General features: G+C 45.4%; 7 protein-coding genes across 7 annotated transcripts; 4 read left to right on the top strand and 3 right to left on the bottom strand.

The window, feature by feature from the left end:
- Window positions 1-91: 91 nt before the first annotated feature.
- Window positions 92-1,437, top strand: BGZ61DRAFT_487491 (uncharacterized protein; the record flags this gene model as incomplete). The annotated part of the gene is made up of 2 exons (XM_046249975.1): window positions 92-160; window positions 211-1,437. 2 exons carry the CDS (start codon window positions 92-94, stop codon window positions 1,435-1,437), a joined length of 1,296 nt encoding a protein of 431 aa, XP_046093800.1.
- Window positions 1,438-1,892: 455 nt separating this feature from the next.
- Window positions 1,893-2,759, bottom strand: BGZ61DRAFT_374752 (RTA-like protein; the record flags this gene model as incomplete). Its single annotated transcript, XM_046242354.1, has 2 exons — window positions 1,893-2,551; window positions 2,603-2,759. 2 exons carry the CDS (start codon window positions 2,757-2,759, stop codon window positions 1,893-1,895), a joined length of 816 nt encoding a protein of 271 aa, XP_046093799.1.
- A 656-nt stretch (window positions 2,760-3,415) lies between these two features.
- Window positions 3,416-4,866, bottom strand: BGZ61DRAFT_541852 (uncharacterized protein; the record flags this gene model as incomplete). Its single annotated transcript, XM_046255103.1, has 2 exons — window positions 3,416-4,409; window positions 4,466-4,866. 2 exons carry the CDS (start codon window positions 4,864-4,866, stop codon window positions 3,416-3,418), a joined length of 1,395 nt encoding a protein of 464 aa, XP_046093798.1.
- Window positions 4,867-5,542: 676 nt separating this feature from the next.
- BGZ61DRAFT_487488 (uncharacterized protein) lies at window positions 5,543-6,091 on the top strand (the record flags this gene model as incomplete). The annotated part of the gene is made up of 1 exon (XM_046249974.1): window positions 5,543-6,091. One exon carries the CDS (start codon window positions 5,543-5,545, stop codon window positions 6,089-6,091), a length of 549 nt encoding a protein of 182 aa, XP_046093797.1.
- Window positions 6,092-7,283: 1,192 nt separating this feature from the next.
- On the top strand, window positions 7,284-8,078 carry BGZ61DRAFT_575431 (uncharacterized protein; the record flags this gene model as incomplete). Its single annotated transcript, XM_046256189.1, has 1 exon — window positions 7,284-8,078. A coding segment is annotated over one exon (795 nt), but the record flags the coding sequence as incomplete, so codon positions are not given.
- A 4,558-nt stretch (window positions 8,079-12,636) lies between these two features.
- Window positions 12,637-15,118, bottom strand: BGZ61DRAFT_575425 (heterokaryon incompatibility protein-domain-containing protein; the record flags this gene model as incomplete). Its single annotated transcript, XM_046256188.1, has 2 exons — window positions 12,637-14,685; window positions 14,736-15,118. Coding segments are annotated over 2 exons (2,245 nt in total), but the record flags the coding sequence as incomplete, so codon positions are not given.
- A 1,292-nt stretch (window positions 15,119-16,410) lies between these two features.
- On the top strand, window positions 16,411-16,958 carry BGZ61DRAFT_468621 (uncharacterized protein). The gene has a single exon (XM_046247889.1). The coding sequence runs from the start codon at window positions 16,461-16,463 to the stop codon at window positions 16,839-16,841; it is 381 nt and encodes a 126-aa protein (XP_046093794.1). The 5' UTR covers window positions 16,411-16,460; the 3' UTR covers window positions 16,842-16,958.
- Window positions 16,959-18,058: the final 1,100 nt, after the last annotated feature.

Raw genomic sequence — 18,058 nt, 5'->3', positions numbered from 1 at the left:
GCGCTTTTGCAAAGCTGTCGCTCGTCACCAGAGATAGCGCATCTCCACAAGAAGGCCATACATCCATGCCGATTAAATACAGCATCTGGAAATGGGAACCGTTCGACACCACACCAAATCGCGGCGAGGCTGTGTCAACTGTAAAACTAGGCGTGTCAAGGTAGGCCTCTCCTCACGACTTGTACCGGGACCGTACTGAGCGAATGTCAGTGCGACGAAGCGAAACCTGCGTGCGCAGCTTGTACTCGTCGAGGCGATGAGTGCACCTACGTATCGCGTGTGAAGCAGACGTCTGGCACCGAGACAGCATGTTCATCTACAGCTTCATCAAACACCACTCCTCTTGGGGGTACATCTAGCGATCTCATCTATGATACGCATAAGGAAGTGCCCAGGTGCTTCGACTACAGCGGGAAGAATATGATGCAGCTTCGGTTGATGCATCATTACGGAACTGTTACCGTGAGAAACTTTGCGGAAGCTTTCATGTTGCAAGGTTGGATCCTCCACGGTCTCCAGGTTGACATACCTCTACTTGCCTTTGAACACCCATTTCTCCTCGACACAGTTCTCCTTGTGGCCATGATACACATGGCGAGTATGGATAATCATTCAGTCAACACGTTGGACGTGGCAAAATACCGAAACCAAGCGATTTGCGCCATTCGAGAGGAGCTCAACCACATCTCGGAGAAGAATATCCGCGCCATCCGCGCGTCGTCCCTGCTCTTGGCGACGACATCCTTTGCGGCCGATAGGGTTACGGGATACTCGGGGATATGGCTCACAAACTTTTTGGCACTCAACATTGGCTCTCGCACTTTCATGCCGCCTCGCGGAGCTGGCGGTCAAGCCTACGAAGATATCCGTCGATTAAACGTTGCCGCCATCACAAGGCCCTTTGGAGGCCCACAGACCACTTCTTCGATACCGCCGAGTCTAAAAGAAGCCCTACACATGGACCAGGATGACGGCGACTGGGCATATCGCGAGGACCTTCAACGGGCAGCATCGGGAATTGGTATACTCTTCGAGACACTACACCAATTATCCGTGCCATTGATTGTCTCCCAACTCAAAGCTTGGCCATTTTTATACATTTCAGAAGCCTTTGTCCAACTGGCCCGTGAAGAACGACCAAGAGCACTGATACTAATGGCCTACTATCTTGCATTTATGCAATACTTCCCAGATATCTGGCTGTATGAGGATGTTGCGAGAGAGGATTTGGAGAAAATTACGAAATTACTAGGACCTCAATGGCACGAATCCTTGTCTATTCCACTGGAGACGGTACGAATAGAGGAAGAATCTTTGATGACAGAGTATTCTTTGTTGACAGAGTATCTCGTCAACCAGGTGCCAAAAATGGCACACGAAGAAGTACCAACGGCCGACCTGTGGCCAGACAGTTATGAACTCAACAAATCGTCGTAAATGAAATCATAGAGAGGTTATGGTTTACTCGCTATTTCGGTGACATTGGGTGCAATAGGAGTCTCGGAACTAATCGGACGGTTCTTATTTGCAAAGAATAGCATATAGACAGCTTAGGAGGTAAATTTGAGTGAACATTGGGGCTAGAACATCCAGGTTGACATGGGTCAGGATCTTGGTCATTCAATGAACCATCTGCACGATTTTTTTTTTATACACTCAGCTAAAATGATACGATGGGGAAGTGCAAAAAGGTTTAAGCTATATCTCCGAGGTTTCAATGACAAATGTATTAAATGTTTAAATGTGTGATAGTTTCCTATTCAAGGGGTAACAAGAGATCAAGGCCTATCCTCAGTGACCCATTCAGCTGGCGTGCCTGTTTAGGAGAATGAATAAAGCAGCAAAATCCCCATCGCCAATCCATCCAACTGCTCACTTGGCCCATATTGAACCTACATGTCTTGCAGATCCATTATTTCCTTCTTTGTGGGAACGTACTTGGCGGGGTGAAAGATGCCAATAATAGCCGCTGCACCAAGCATCAACAGCGCGTCGAAAATGTAGAGATAGGCCTCGTTAGTCATAAGAGGCCCGTCTCTGCCACTCGTGTACTCAATGAGTCTGAAGAGAGATCTCACAAAGATCAAGGCGCTCGACACGTAGAGAACAGTCATGACACCCCGCCAACCTCGAAGCCATTTCTTGCTATCTTCGACGGGCAACAAGGCCGGGCGTTTGAGGATGCGAAGGTGAAATACAATCCCGGCGATGATGAACAAGCCGAAGAAGATAATTTGGACGGCCAGGCCTAGCAAGATGACCATCTTGCCCGTGTTGAAGGTATTCGCTTTGGCGAGGAGGCCTCCTCCCATGCACTGCATCAGGAACGATATGACATCGCCAACGACAAAGATCTTGGTCATAATTGTTGGCTTGATGGGGGAGAGGGACGAGACGCGAAGGAACAGGATTAGGCGACCAAGCACCATGTAGATGGAGGCGGCGAAAAGAGCTGGCGCCACAAGCAAGCATAGGGTTTGAATCATGAACGGCCCAAGGCTCGATGGGTTTGATGCACTGAGGAAGCGGCCGATATAACCGACAGTTTCCACTGCTGCGTATTAGTCGAGCGACGGTGATACTGGGTTTGGCGAGGACTTACTGATGCACCCAATGAGCAAAGGAGTAAAGTACCATGCTCGCTGTCGAATAATGACCCAGATATGCCAGATGGTCACCAAGCAAAAGGCGAGGAGGAAAATCATGGCTGCGGCAGACGAGGGCTCATAGTCGTAAAGCTGATACTCTTCGTTGGCCATGGTGAGTTCGGCTGGGGGATTGTGACGGTGATGAGGGAGGTAGTAGTGGCTTGTCGAAAGGAAGTTGGAGGGAGAGAATGCGAGAATCAAGGTGTTGAGTCTGAAGAAAACATGGATGAGGGTCTAGAAGGTGTACTTATACGTTGTCAAGTTGACACCAAAGCAGAGCCATCAAATCGACTTCTCCCCACTTGATTTGATCCATACCTCGCATCTCGCACCTCGCACCTCGCATTTCGCATTTCGGTACGTACCTCCTGTACTCCTAATTCGTTTGCGGTTAGGAATCTCTCCACTTTTTGCATACGGGGCTTTTGTTGCATTGGCGAGCCAAAGTCGATACCACGCGCTAGTCCCCCAATAGTAATAGGACTGCAGTGTCCACGTAATTTCCATACCCGCAGCGTTCACTAAATATAGGCTGATACAAGAAATTTCAAGAGAAATCGTTTAGTAGTGGCGGTCGTGCCGAAAACTGGCCACATGGGTCCTGTTTCTAGATCCATGGTTGAAGATGTTTGTAATCGGAACCATGGCCGATCGGCTACTCGGGATTGATTGATTCATTCATTCATTCATTTCCGTCCTGAAGGTTAAAGACCCACACGATCCCCTTCTGGGGCAAAAGGACGTGCCAGGCTAGTTAAATATATGATTTATAGTTGCCTCAGAGTCCTCAGCTGTAAAGGGGTTGCCTGTGGATTGGAGCCCCAGAGCGCCACCTCCAGCAGAAGGATTCCAAGGCTGTAAGTGTCGTATGTCTTCTTGAAGGTGGTGCGTTTGTCGCTGGAATCGAAGGTTCTTGGATGCCGATATAGGTCCATGTCGACGTCTGCCGCAATTGTCTCGGAAAAATTGGCGCTGTGGTCGGATGCAACTGGCATGTCTGCCCGTGCATAGCCGTATCCTTTGAGGAACGGACTGCCGATCAGGCGATTAATGCCGCCACTTGCATTCTCATCGTACCCTTCCGGGTAAAAGAACAGGATGTTTCTCGAGCATATCGACTTATGAAGCCAGCCACAGACGTGCAGCTGGACCAGAGCCTTCGCAAGCGAAACGGCGAGGGCAAACCGGTTGTTGAGGGTGGGAAGATTCTGCGTTCTCTCTGGAGATGCGAAGAGGTCGTAGAGGGACGCTGGCTCCCGGCCGCATGATGGTTGAGGGTGCTTGTAGACCATGGCCATGTGCTCTTTGTTCAGATCCATCGTTGCACCACAAAACTCAAGAGCCCGCAGATCCGGCACATCAGATGCATGGATAAGAAATGACATGAGCCACTCTAGCCTCAGAAGTGACTGGGAACGCGCCACATCGTCTTTGGGAAGCCTCCTCCACTCGAGTACGACATGCTGTCGATCGTAGACTGCCACTTCCAAACCCGCCGAAGGACTCAGGTCCCACAAAGGCATGTCTATCCACTTTCTGGGCTTGAAATTCGGATGCGCCTCTTCCGGATGTGATTGTACGTGTGTGGCTGGCTTTTCGGTGTTGTCCATAGCCAGCTTGAGAGCCTTGAGAGCGGCCAACACATAGATGTCAGCGTAACGATCCGTAATAGACAACTGAAGGAGCTTGATCTTAGAGATGTTGTCAGTGCCGAGCACACGAATGACGAGCTCTTGAAAGGACCGCCTCGCCTCCCGCTGGCTTGTCTCATCGAGGAGCGACAGTAACGAGTCGTTGATGGCCGCGATGTCGCTAACGTGCCCTCCATTCCAGCCTTATCGGCCAAGACCCATCGAACAGAACCCCCGACTAGTCCAGTGTGCGATGTAATGGCTCTGCCTGACTCGGTTGCGATTTGGTCCACTCTGTCATCGTCGCGGTGTCTCATGAGGACAGAGTGGACTAATAGCCGCTCGACGCACTTGAGGGATGTGTGAACAGTAGCGAGGTGACATTTCGGGATGCCAACACCACCAGAGACTTTGGCGGCATCGCCCCAGAGTTTGAAACGTTGTATTTCGATTTCGAGCCGGCATCGCAGAACCGACAGGTCAGATTCCATGTTAAGTGCCGTGAGCAGGTTATTGTAGCCTTTGACACAGGCGCCAAAGAGCTGAAAGCTGAAGCTCGCCGCTCCAATGGCGCCGCTAGAGTCCATACTTGGGCTCTGTCACTACAGATTGTGGAACCAAAAAGTGGGAGCAGGACCCTGTGGCTGTAGCCTTTGTTGAGGACAAGACGCGAGAGAGAGAGCGAGGAAAGAGTTGACCTGGAAGACGACAACCATACTTAGTGGCGCATTGGAACCTGGAGGGTCGGCAAATTTGGAGAAGGTGGCCTAAGGAATAGAGCGAGGCGCAGGGGAAATAATGAAGACTGCTGTACGCAGCTACGCCACAACTTGTCAGTCTTTTGGTGTATTGGCCGAATTACTATGCCTCCTAACCCTGTTGCAGATTGCAAGGCGCACTTCGCGGCAGATTATGCCACAACTGGTCGGCCTTAAAATCTATTGGTTGGATTAGTACGCCTCCAAATCCTTCTGCATACCGGTATTGCAAGGCGCACTTTGCGGCAGATTGTGCCACAACTGGTCGGTTCCAAATCTATTGGCTAAATTGGCACGCCTCCAAATACCGTTGTATTGCAAGGCATACTTCAATGCACATTACGAGTTAATCTTTTGGCCTGCCTCCTAGTTCTGTTGGACGGTGTTGCTTGGCATTGCATTTCAAGTCACCAGCCGCTCGTCAAGACGAACCAGCCTTTCCTAGCTGCGCCAGATTTTCCCTATATTGAACAAGCGTACCTTTGCTCCTAAAAAGTGAGACTCCATGGACGGGCTCAAGATCTTCGCCCCATCACCTAACCCATCGCCTAATCCATCGACGGCGCACACGAGAACCACACAGCCAGCTTCTTCCTCTTCCAATGTCGTTGTCAGACATGATGATGGGAGTCCGTCCTCCTCTATTGACATGAATCCGACCGTTAATGTCAGGAGATTGCTCCCCACTTCGGTAATCACCAATATCTCAGTCCATGACCTCGTCATTCTTGCCGGCCCGGTCGAACCGGTTGCAAACCAGGGGACTGTGTCCACGCAGCACAGAGCGGGCCACATAGCTGATGCTGTCTGTCGAAACCCTAGCTCCATCGTCGGAACAGGCGCCACCTTCACGACAAGACAGGTTCAAGTGCAAGGCAGCTGCATCGAGTCTGGATACGTCGTCACCAAAGTACCACGAATCACCTCAAAGAAGGAGGAAGCTGGATCTGGCCTACAAAGGCGACTGAGACGCATACTCTTCGAAATACGGGTCCTTACCCACGAGCCACTGATGTTCCACGACAACATTGTGCGGTTTCTTGGCATTTCCTAGGAGGACGACATGGACGACCCCAAGACCAAATGGCCTAGTCTTGTTCTCGAATACGCAGATGCCGGTGAGTGAGCTCTCGAAGGGCACGGCCCGGAACAAGGTCATGAACAAGACTAATTTTCAATGCTTGCCCCCTCCCCAGGGACCCTGCATGAGGCCATCAACAACGAGGCTATCCCTAAAAGACTGGGATTGAAGGCAATGGTTACTAGTCTACAAGAGGTATTATCTACATCCGAGTCACGACTCGCTTGCCCACCAACTCCCACCAGGGGGCCTAGTTATTGGGAATAAAGCAACAAGAAAAACCGGCTGAGTTGCCGGGAACGTTGACTGACGATGGCGAACATCGCAGACAATGAAAGGGGAGTGCACCCTTCGTTAGGCCGGTGCAATCATCACCTTTGCCAAACCGAAACCGAGTGATGCAAGCTGAGAGAACCGTGACCTACTGTGCAAGATTCACTTTATTTTAATTATCAGCAAGCAAAGTTTCGCGCCTGGTTCTGGGTGTTCTGTAGTTGAACTTTGCTCGTCTTGGTGGTGACGCGGGTATGACGGCGATAAGCAGACCACGGTTTTAGTCGGTCGCCCTTTTCGAGCTTCGGATAACTAGATTCGTTCATCTTATTTCTCCTCTTCGCAACTGAACGTCCAGTGTTGAGAACCCTCAACCTTTCGCTCGTTCCAGAAACCACCTAGGGAGCAGGCATACGACACGATCACCCCATCATGAGGCCCGCAAACTACCTGCCGAGGCCAGAGCTGTTGCTCTCTGCTTTTGCTTCAGTCTCGCTCTACAGCGCCGTCGCGCTGGCTCAGAATTCTGACAATAGCAAGGACAGCGCGGCTGCTGCTCCAGCTCCTGCAGCGACCGACGCCGCCAAGGACAACAATAAGTCGGACGACAACAAGTCCGCTGACAACAACTCGGCCAAGAACAGCGACGCGAACAAGCCTAGTGCTATCGCCGCCGAGCCCGCCAAGGAGACCAATACGGATAACAAGAGTAATGCAAAGGAGTAACAGCCTGCTACTACCGACAAGAAGGAGGAGTCAAAGCCCTCAAAAACGACGGAGAAGAAAAAGGAAGAGCCGACGTCAACCAAGAAGGACCCGACCAGCACCGTCAAGGACATCAAGTCCACTATCACGGAAATGGCATCTTCCGCTACCGAGGACCCAGTAATCAATCACTGGACTGCCAACCTTGACCAAACTCAAGCCAATTCCTACCTATCCGGCTGCCACTGTTCCACCTACCAACAATGCCCAATTTATGCAACACTCGAGTGCACCTGACGGAACTGTCTTCATTGCTTTCGGCGCTATTCTGGGCACTTTTAGCCTTAGCATCCTCCTCTGGCGTCTCATTGTCGGGATTCTCCTTCACCGTTCGGTTGAGCGAGCTGCTAAGGCGCAGCACGATGCCAACGCGAAGGCAGGCTTTCCCGCTCCTCTTGCGCCCTTCTACAAGTACACGGACAACGGCTATACTATGTCTCTTTCGGCTGGTCGCGGCGTACGACATACAAACCGTGGACCTCTTCTGTCATCGACTCCCAGCGCTTCCAACTTGTTCTTCTCACCCACGGCTGCTGCGTCCGGCAATGCTCCTGGGAACCGTGGCTCAGCTTTCCTGCCCTCAGGTTACTATGCAGCCGGCAACAGCTCACCTGGTGGCATCCACGAGCTCTCTATTAGCTTGACCAACCTTCGCCCCGACTCGCGCGGTCAATTCGGCAATCCCTCGCGTCATACTCTAAACCTCTCACCTCCCGACTCACCGTCATTCAATGCCCGAAGAGATATCAGCAGCTCGACTCTGAGCCCGCACCGACATCCAAGCCAGCGAGCCCCCAGCGCGTTCCTCGAGGACCTTCTTGCCGACGACCCTTCAAGTCTACCACACCACAGATGCCTACTTCAAGGCATTCTTCGTCTAACAGCGCCTGCGTCGCCCCTTCTCCATTCCTGTTATAAGTAATTTATATTAGTATTTAATATTTAAAAAAGAGTATAAAATTATTATTATTATTATTTTTTTTTTAATTAATTTTTTTTTTTAAATTATTTAAAATTTCTATTAATTTATTATCTATTTTTTAAATAGATTTTAATATAATTACTAAAAGTAAAAATATAAAATAAAATCTACTTAATATATATTATATTAATTTGATAAATTCTTAAAATTCTTAAAATTTTAGTAATTTATATATATTATTTAATTTTATAATAAATTAGCTACTTTTTTTTAATTAACTTATATATTATAATTTTTTTTTTAATTTTATAAATTCTAAGTATTTTAAATATCTTTTATTTTATAAAAACCTTTTTTTTTTAAAAAAAGTAAATATTAAATAATAAAATTCTTATTAATCTTTTAATAAATAAATATAATTAAGCTTTTAATTTTATTAATAAGCTTTTTTAAAAAGTAAAAAATATAATTTATTTTACTTTTAATAGCTAGATTTTTTAATAAAATATATTATTTTTTAATATTAATATTTATTTTATTAATAAAAATTAAAAATAATAAACATTTTTTTTAATATTATTAGCTTTTAAAAAAATACTATATTAAAATAGTATTTATAAATAAAATTATTAATATAATTTATATTTTTAATTTTTTAAAAAAATATAAAATTATATTTAATAACTTTATAAATTAATAAATTAAATATATTAATTATTATTTAATTTTAAAATTAAATATTATATATTTAATAATTTTATTAATAATAATATAACTATATAAGTATTTATTAATAAGTTTAATTTTAATAAAATTAAATATTATATTTATTATACTCTTTATTTTTTTTTTAAATTTAATAGTTAAAGTTATAATATATAATAATAAAAAAGATAATTTTAATAAGCTATTTATATATTAAAAAAACATAAATTTTATAATTAAAAAAAATAAGTAATATTACTTATTAAATATTATTAATAAATTATAAATTAATAATAAGTTTAATATATTAAATATAAATTTTTTTTTTAAATATAATATAACTTTAAAAAAAACCCTAAAATTAATATTTAATTTTTAAAATTATTATTATTAAGAAATTAAATAAATACTATAAATTTAAATTATTTAAAAAGTTATATAATATTAATATTTATTTATTTATTTAATATATACTATTTTATCTATATCTAAGCTTATAAAATTCCTTTAATTAATTTAAAGAGAAAAAACCTTCTAGCTATCTAACTATAAAATAAAAACCTTATTATAATTTCACTCTACTACCTCAAAAAGCTTATTATTATTATTAAATTTATACTAATAAACTCATTACTAGCCTTATCTAGATTGCATAATATATATTTATCCGCCTTTCAGTCTCAGCTTCTTCTAGATCGTAGAGGAGCCATTAGGGATTTATATACAAGTTCGCAGCAACCGGTGCTACAACCCGCCTAGTTTGCCTTCTTCGTAATTGCTTCAGTAGCGCTGCATCTGCCCTTCCTGGCGCAGACCTCCAGATGCCCTTGCGGTAGCCCCCCGGGCTGCCGTTGGAATCTCGGAGCTCGGCCTTTCCTTCTTCTAGTTATGTGACCCTTATATATCGGCGTGTATATAGGTGCCGGGCCTGCGTAGCTGTTTGCTTAGAATCCCAGCCCTACAATTTCCAGGGCTGGTTCGCCCTGCTACATTGCGGGGCGGGCCTTGCGTTGCCTTAGCAGTCTCTATTCTCACCTTTTTCTCACTTTCAATTCAGGCTCTTAATAGCTTTAAATGCGCCTCTATCCTCGCGCCTCTTAGGGCTTAAGGATTCGGGGCCTGCTTGAGGCTTTTCTAGGCCTTATAAAAAGCCCCTTCCCCTCCATTTCTTTCTTTTCTTTTTCCTTCCTTCCTTATCATTCCCCCGCCGCCCCTGCCGCAGCTATCCCTTGTAAGTCTCCCTTCTTCCCCCTTTGTAGTCTCTGTACTGTCGCTGGGTTCTCGCTAACTTGTAGGAAGTTGTTTTTCCCTTCTTGTTTCCTGCCTGGTTGCTGCTTCGATTACGTCTCGATTTCGCTACGATGCCTCCCCGCTTGACTCCCGAGGAGCAGAAGGCGAAGGCTGCAGCCCGTCGCTGTGAGAAAGCCGCCTAGAAGAAGGTTAAGAAGAAAGCCCTCAATAAGGCTGCTGTAGCTGCCGTGGCTTCTTCTGCTAACGAGGAGGAGGAGGAGGAGGTTGTTATTACTCTCCTTAAGTATTCTTCTAGTAATATTGCTATAGATATATTTAAGAATTTAAAAAAACCCAAGCTTAATATCTCTTTATTTTATATTATACTAGATATTTCTAATAAGCTGCTATTTCTTTTAGTTGATATATTGGATTTTTTTTTATTAAGATAAGTATTTTATAGTATTTTTATAATATTCTTATTAATTAATTCTTTAAAAAGTTAGTAATTACTAATTTATTTTTTATATTTATTATACTTAGTTAATAATTTTAATTAGTACTTCTAATTATTTCTATTTTACTTATAATATATTATTTTTATATTATTCTTATAATCTTTCTTTTTTTAATATTAACTTTTAACTAAATTCTAATAGATACTATACCTACTATATAAAGGGAAAGTATATTTATATTTTAATAAGTAGCTTTTATAATAGCTTTAAGTTTCTATTAATTTTTCTTAGGTTTCTACTTATTCTACTAAGCTTGTTATTCCTACTTATATTATATTTATAGTCTATCTTATTTAATATTATATTTACTAGAAGGTAGGTATAGTTCTTAATTATATAAATACCTTTATAATTATATAGAAATCTTACTAATTAGATATAATCCGACGATATAAATAAGATTGAGGAGATTTTTAGCTATTATAACTAGCAGGCCATTACTACAGCCTCCACTATAGAAGGGTCAAAGAATAAAGTAGCTACTAGGTTGGCCCTAGAGGCTCTCGACAGTAGCTTTATAGCTGCTAAGACCAACTATCTCCTTTACCATCTTATTATTCTTAAGAAGGCCTTTCTTATCGCTGCCTCTATTAAGATTCCTTTAAATAGAAAGGATACTAATAATATTATTAACTAGTAGATATCTTAACAGTATCGCTTCGGCTTCGGCCTTAAGCTCTTAGTAGGCACCATTCTTTATAGGCTTAATTCCTTTATGGGGCGACTTTCATCTACATCTCAATCAATCCAGGTGGTTACCCGCGCGTTATTGCTAAGATCTCGTTCCTCCCTCGTCTATTTCCTATGCCTCCCATTTCTTTTATAGGGCTATTGCTAGTCTAAACTATATAAGTCAGACTATCTTGCTATATTAGATTGCTGCTGTAGGTGCTGTGCATTTATTGCTAAGGTAATGTTTTATATTCCTGTAGTTTTGTAGTTTGGGCTCCGGGAGGAGGGTCTTATTAATAATATTAATATTACTTAATAAAAAAATATTAATATTATATATTTTTCTTAGCTATTTTATATAGGTATTAACTTTCTTATTATTATATTATTTTTTATTAAAATAAAAAAAGATTTTAATAATTATAAAAAAATAGTAATATTATTTAAATTTTATTTATATTTTATATAATAGCTATAGCTTAGTATTTTTATTTATAAAATAAAATCAGTATTTATTTATTAGCTATTTCTTTTTAAATCTTCTTAAAAAAATAATTAAAAGTAAATAAAATTAATATAAATAAAAATAATAAAAACTAGCTTTAAATCCTCTAATTAATTTAAATATCAATTAATTTAATTTCAATTTATAATTAATTAATATTAATTAACTAAAAGACCCGCTTAATTAATATCAATTAATTAAAGATTATAATTACTATAAATCGATTAATTAGAACTCGATAATCAATCGATTCAATTAATTTCGAAGCCTGCACATATCCAACTATCCGAACATCCGATTGCATACATCCAATTAAAAACATCCGAAGAGGCCCAGGGCGTCTTGAAATGATATATAGTCAGTCCAATTCGTGCTGACGGCGTGTGAATGATCTACAGGCACCACCGATGGATGGCATCCAGTGTTTAGTCTAGCTAAATGCAGATGTAGCTGAAACCATGGGCTATTAGAAGTGTTTACGCAGAAAATAAGGACACAGAGAACGTTGATGCTGTTGATCCTAACAAGAATGAAACAAGAATGAATCATGTCATTGTTATCTCTGACTGCTAGGCTGTCTTAAGGGTGGCGATGTTGTTCAGTTGACTGTTGAGCTTTGGTCCGAGTATTCGGCTCCGCCCTGCTGGCTCTCTGCACTCTCTGCCTGGGGCTAGACATACCGTTACCAAGCCAGACACAGCCCTTTCTACGATTATTCAGTGCATTCACCACAATCAATATCAGAGGCAGTGAGCCGCAGAGATCGTATTGACTCACCCCGCCAGCCATTAAGGTATTGCGGAAGGTTGCCTTGGGGCAGAAACTTTAGTCCCTTTTAAGTTGTTATTAAATCTGCGGACTAGGTATGTAATGTGTATCATTAATCTATTATTAGATTTTTTTTATAACTATTAAGCCTCTAGTCCCCCCTCAAGGTGTGTGTGCTACTAGGGCCCCTTACCTTTTGATATTATAAAAGTAATTTAAATATAATTAGTCCACTTAGATAGGAGTTCAGATAGTACTGCGCCATATAATTTAAAAGTAGATCTATATTATCACTGCCATTCCAAACCGTCTGGCCTAGGACCAGGTTATAATAAGCAGCCAGGTAATTAAACTAGCAAAATCTGACAAAGATATCTATCTTTAATATCAGGATAAACTTCGTTCTTTAAAGCTTCGTTCTTTAAAGCTTGACAGTCCCGCCAAAGTAGCCTGGACACTTCCTCCCATCCGCTTCTCGGTGATTTGGCGTCAACTCCCCAGTTCCATTTATAATCAGGGCAAATAAGAATTCCAACTCGCTGATACGTGTCATCATCTAATGACGACTTCCGAAGGACAAGTCCATAGTGGGCGTAGCCATTATCTCGCAACCAGCTGCCTGAACGGCCTGACCCGTCGGACTCATCTTCTTCCTCAGACTGGTCTTTTAAGCTTGTCACTGCTCGTCTTCCAAGATGCAAAAAGTATAGCTCAAGGGCATCGCTGACTACTATCCTCCCGTCATCCAGGAAAACACTGCGCCGAGACATTTCCTGGGATTCCTGTGACGCAAAAAGGTCCTCTCCAGCAAGCTCCGTTTTCCTTGGGATTAGACTCTGGACTGGTTGTGTGCAGTCGCAGAGCAATCCCTCGATTTTAAGCTTGGCATCACAGATGCTGCCAAAGGTATCTCGACCCTCAACGGCGATCAGTCGGAAAAAAGGAGACCCCCAGAATGTGGACGATAGTCCTCTGTCATAGAAAACGGAATTAGGGCCCAGGATTGACGCCCAAGACCAGGATGGAACCTCTCGTGTATGCGGTGAATGGGGAGCATCAAGTCGCCGGGAAGCTGCCGTCTGCCATAGCAATCCAGCTGCCAGATCCCCTTCCCACATACCAGCTAGGTATCTCCCCAATATTGGTCGTGACAATTTCTTGGCCAGTCCGTACACTGCGGGAAGACGATCCTTCTCGTACGTGAGTTCTAGTCGCGAGAATTCTGAGACAATGTCGAACCAGGCGAACCTCAGGTCTTGGACGGCCGCATTGTCGTTCAAGGCCCGCGTAAGGCACGATTTGAGCCAGTATTTCGACGGTTCATAAGCTTCCAAACCCGTGGCGCCATGTTTTTCGGTGTCCGTCAGCTGCGATTCAGGGTCGTCCAATCTCATGCATTCGCATTTCAAACCGGTGTTGCATTCCCAGACTAGTTCCTCGGCGTGGAAATGCAAACACCGCGGAGGGAGAAGCCGTTCTTGGTATGCCCATGCTCTTGTCATAAGGGGGGCATCAGTAATGTGGTGCTTCGCGTTATCCATCTCGATAAAGCGACTGTGGGCGACATGAAGTTGTGGCCGTACGTATATGGTCTCATTTCCGAATTGCAGTGATATGGTCGTTGTCTTGGCTGGGAGCGAACCACCGCCTGGGAGAGGAAAACTGGTCCATCTGTCTGAGAAGAGACTCGTGGCGTTATTTGGGCATCGTGTTGCTGCCACAGTAAGAAGAGAGTTTGAATATACGTTTGCCATGTCGGCCGCTCGAAGCTCCCAGTCTGCCGGGTCGTCTTGGACTATGCAAAGCGCATCAATCCAGAGGTAGCTGATTTTCATGGCCCAGCAGAACTCTATAACATCCTGAAAGGTCTTTGGAAGGGGATCCCAGGGAATCCCGTTGAGCCTGTCTCTCAGAGACAACGTCGTCGTGCTGAAGGTGGTCTGCGACGATCCCCAGCAATAGCTCAGAGCAATGTACGGAGCAGACAGGCCGCTTGTAACCTTTAACTTGATCCCGGATTTGTTTCCCGGCACACCCAAGTCCAGAACCCTGGTAGGAAGAACCGAGGAGGAACGGATTGCACACTGTGGATGATGCTTGTCGCAGCTGACGATCCATCTTTTGACGGTCTCGGCTGCCTGCGTCAACTGGAGCGTAGCAGGGACATCTCTAGACCATTGGAGACATGGGGGAAGCAAGTTGCCGCTTCCTATGAAAAGTTGGTGATTTGTTTAGCAACTCTTAGGGCTAGGTACATACTGGGGTTGTGTGCCAATGTGAAGACTTCCAAGGGCAGGGAAATAGCTCCGCCATTCGAGTTCACGCCCGAGCTACCAAGAACAAACGCGGATGTACGGCCCGTCTCATCGTATGCGAGCGAGACGCGATCAAAATTTCCTTGGAAATCGCTTGGAAATAACTCTCTAAGTTGCGGAAGGCCTCCGGCGATGATTCCGCAGAGGCGGCAGTTGGCGCAGAGATCCTCGTCCCAGCCCTCGGTCGGCGAGGTGGCCATCCCATCGAGGACCTTTGGGACGGGAGCGACCGCTTGGGGTCGAATGAAGCCGAAGGCACATCGGATGCAGCCACTGTCACTCTGCAGGGCGGCGGGTTGACTGACTTCGTCCTTGCGAACGTCCATTATGGCGAGCGCAGCTGCGAAGGTGTCCGAGTTTGAGAGCGGCAATAGCTTTCAGTACACATGGGAGTCATGTCGTTTTGGAGAATCTTTTAGGTCGGCGCTAGGTCGGTGTCTAGCCTGCTGCCTAGTGTACGTGACCTGGCAAGGCAGAATGAGCGACTACCTAGTCTAAGCCCTCTCTTCTACATCCCTAGGACAAAGCTTCTCCCCCTACCTTCAGGCGACTCGGATCATGATGGTGCACTAGTCTTTCTTACTTCCGAATAGTGAGAAACCTCTGCAATGCTTGGAGGTATACTACAAAAGCTGAAGATTGGTGGCAAAAGTTACAAGTTGAAAATCATCAACGCTACGCTTCACCGCATGTGGAGGTTTCTCACATTGGCGACAGCCAATTATCGCTGCATACGCACGCCACCAACAAAACATGGCAGGACCATGGCGGAAGTGCCAGGGCGAAATCTGCCTTGTCACACAAAAGTGAGATACGCTGATAGGGTCGGGCACCATTGCAGCTACTTGGGTCGTCGTTCATACTCGTCCAGCAGACCAGAACTGCGCACATTGCTGAGAGGGTTAATAAAGGAGGCATCCAACTTCTGCCTAGCTCTCTCTACAGTGGATTCGATCAAAATAGCTTTATCGAGAACAAAGGCCTCACCCTCCTTGCACTAACCCGAAAACTGAACCTGGCATCTCGCATCCTTTCGAGATGTCAGACTCGGTGGCTTTCGGTCGGCTTCAGGCCGCGCTGGCGTCTGCGACAAATGAGGTTACCATCGCCGCTGCCAATCTCAACTTCGAATTTTCGCTTGTCAAGATTGAGGCACCCGCCGAATATCAGCCTCTGGGTCGTGTCCTGTCCCCTTCGCGCGTCAACGAAGCAGAAGCTTGGGCCCCTTTATATCACAGCGCGGAGGCTCGGAGCACTTTTTGAAGGGGCGTGTCCTGCAACGCCGAATTTGATCAAAGCCTACGGCACAAGGGCGTCTGAAATCTCACAAGAAATCACCGACAAGGATGCGTGGGCTAGCAAGAACTGGCTATTCTCCGAGTACGGAGGCTTTGACGGGACATCGATCTGGGCGGCGGCGACGTCTAGCAAGGCTGCTCTGCCAGTCCACCTTCTTGCTTGCATCTTGGCCAGAATGTGGAACAATGCAGAGGCGACCTCGGCATGGGTCGAAATTGTCGAGGAGAGACGACGAGAAATTGCCATCAAGTTCAAGGACGGAGAAGAATTGCCATTCAGCCTTTCCGCCGCCGCTGTGCAATCAGAAATAAGCCGAAGTCAGCTTTCAAAATGGGACGCTTCTGCCCGGGCCTGGTTGCGGACTGCCGACATGATTGTGCAGCGTCAGCACAAACAGTTTCTTCTCATAATCCAGAATCTCAGCATGGCTGTTGCGCAGGAGGCCTCTTTATACAAGGGCGTTATGAAAGTTTGGAAATCTGCCCTAGGGGCCATGGAAGGCCTCATCTCCGGATCGCCATTCGTTGTCACAGACGGCACAGTGCTAGTCGGGCTTTCGGCGTGGCATCTGTATCCAGATATGGCTATATTCAGCGGGCAGAGCTGTAACAAGCAGGTACCGATGAACGACCAGCTCGTAAAAGCAGGGCGGCTCTTGTCCCTTGGCAAAGCAACATTGGAAGAAAGGAAGCCCAGGGTGTCTACTGGTCCCTCTCCTTGGCCCATCACAAGTTCTATGGACAAGCCGTAACAAAAACTCGTCGGCTAGATCTAGAGGCAGCAAGGCTTACCTTTTCAGAACTCGTCCTGGCATCGCTAGGAGCTTTCCTGGGACGATGGCGTGTTCCTGTTCAAGGGACGAAGCTGGCTTTGAAGGTCATCTCTACCGTGGCCCACATCATCCCAAGGGACGGCGGCTACAATTCGGTTGAGGAGATCTGGCCCACGATAGTTATCGAACCTCTATTGAGTTTCTTTGCTGATGATGAATCCGCTGCCCTTGCTGTATCACTCGGCCGACGCCGCCCACACTTTCTTCCGTCCTTCGCAAACGCTGACCGATCATTTTTTGGACTCACTCAACTGAAGGTTTTACTACATGTCATGATCGGGGTTGATGCCCAGATAGAGCTGCTCCGGAGAGTGGCGCAGAAGGTTGCCGGACTGGACGGCAGCAATGCCATCATCAAGTATCGGGAGAGGGTTATGTCGCACCCTGGGCCACACTTTACTACGGTATTCCCTGCGCAAGCTTTGTCAGCCGATGAGGAGCCTCCCGCAAAGAAGTCAGCTCGTCACAAAAGATGGGTTGATACCACGGGTGTCTACCGGGACATACCGAACGAGAAATTGGAGTACTCCGACGAGGATCCGAGTTGTGTGCTAGAGCTCCGCAGAACGAAGATTTATGAGAACGGACGACCGAAATACGCGTTCCTATTCGGGATCGAAGAAGAAGTCGGCTTGTGGGTCGACAATTTGCGTTGCTTCGAGCTCTTCCGCAGCCTAAATGGCGACGAGCTCATTACCTACGAGGACATGCTGTGGTGCCTTCAATCAGAATTGGTAAGGCCTTCCGCACTGAAACGCGAGATCCAAGCATCGGAGGATCCGTCCGCCATCTTCCTCAAGGTGATGGCTACGATATCTCAGGTATACCATTCACCGTCCTTCGGAGGGGCCACGATACCGTCTACCATTCTCGATGATGTATTCTCGCCGCCAATATTCAGAGCGGATCTCCGTAGCGGACAAACAGACTTGGAACAAGAAGCCCCGTTGGACCATCACCAATGACCTTTGCATGTCCAGAGAAAACACGGTTAGGCTTATTGCGTATTTCGAGACAGGGTACAATGTTGCCGAGGATTTGAAAGGAGATTACAATTTCATCGGGGTTAGCTCGGGCGACTCAATCTTCATCTTGACAGCATCTCAACCTCTTGCTGAAGCTGCGCCACCGCCTCC

This window comes from Ilyonectria robusta, assembly GCF_021365365.1.
Source record: "Ilyonectria robusta strain PMI_751 chromosome Unknown BGZ61scaffold_77, whole genome shotgun sequence".
NCBI lineage: Eukaryota > Fungi > Ascomycota > Sordariomycetes > Hypocreales > Nectriaceae > Ilyonectria > Ilyonectria robusta.
Note: the sequence above shows the minus strand (reverse complement) of the source record. Positions and strands in the feature narration are given on the sequence as shown.

Excerpts from the sequence above, each read along its gene's own strand:
- BGZ61DRAFT_468621 (XM_046247889.1), top strand. The coding sequence starts at position 16,461 with ATGATTGTGCAGCGTCAGCACAAACAGTTTCTTCTCATAATCCAGAAT.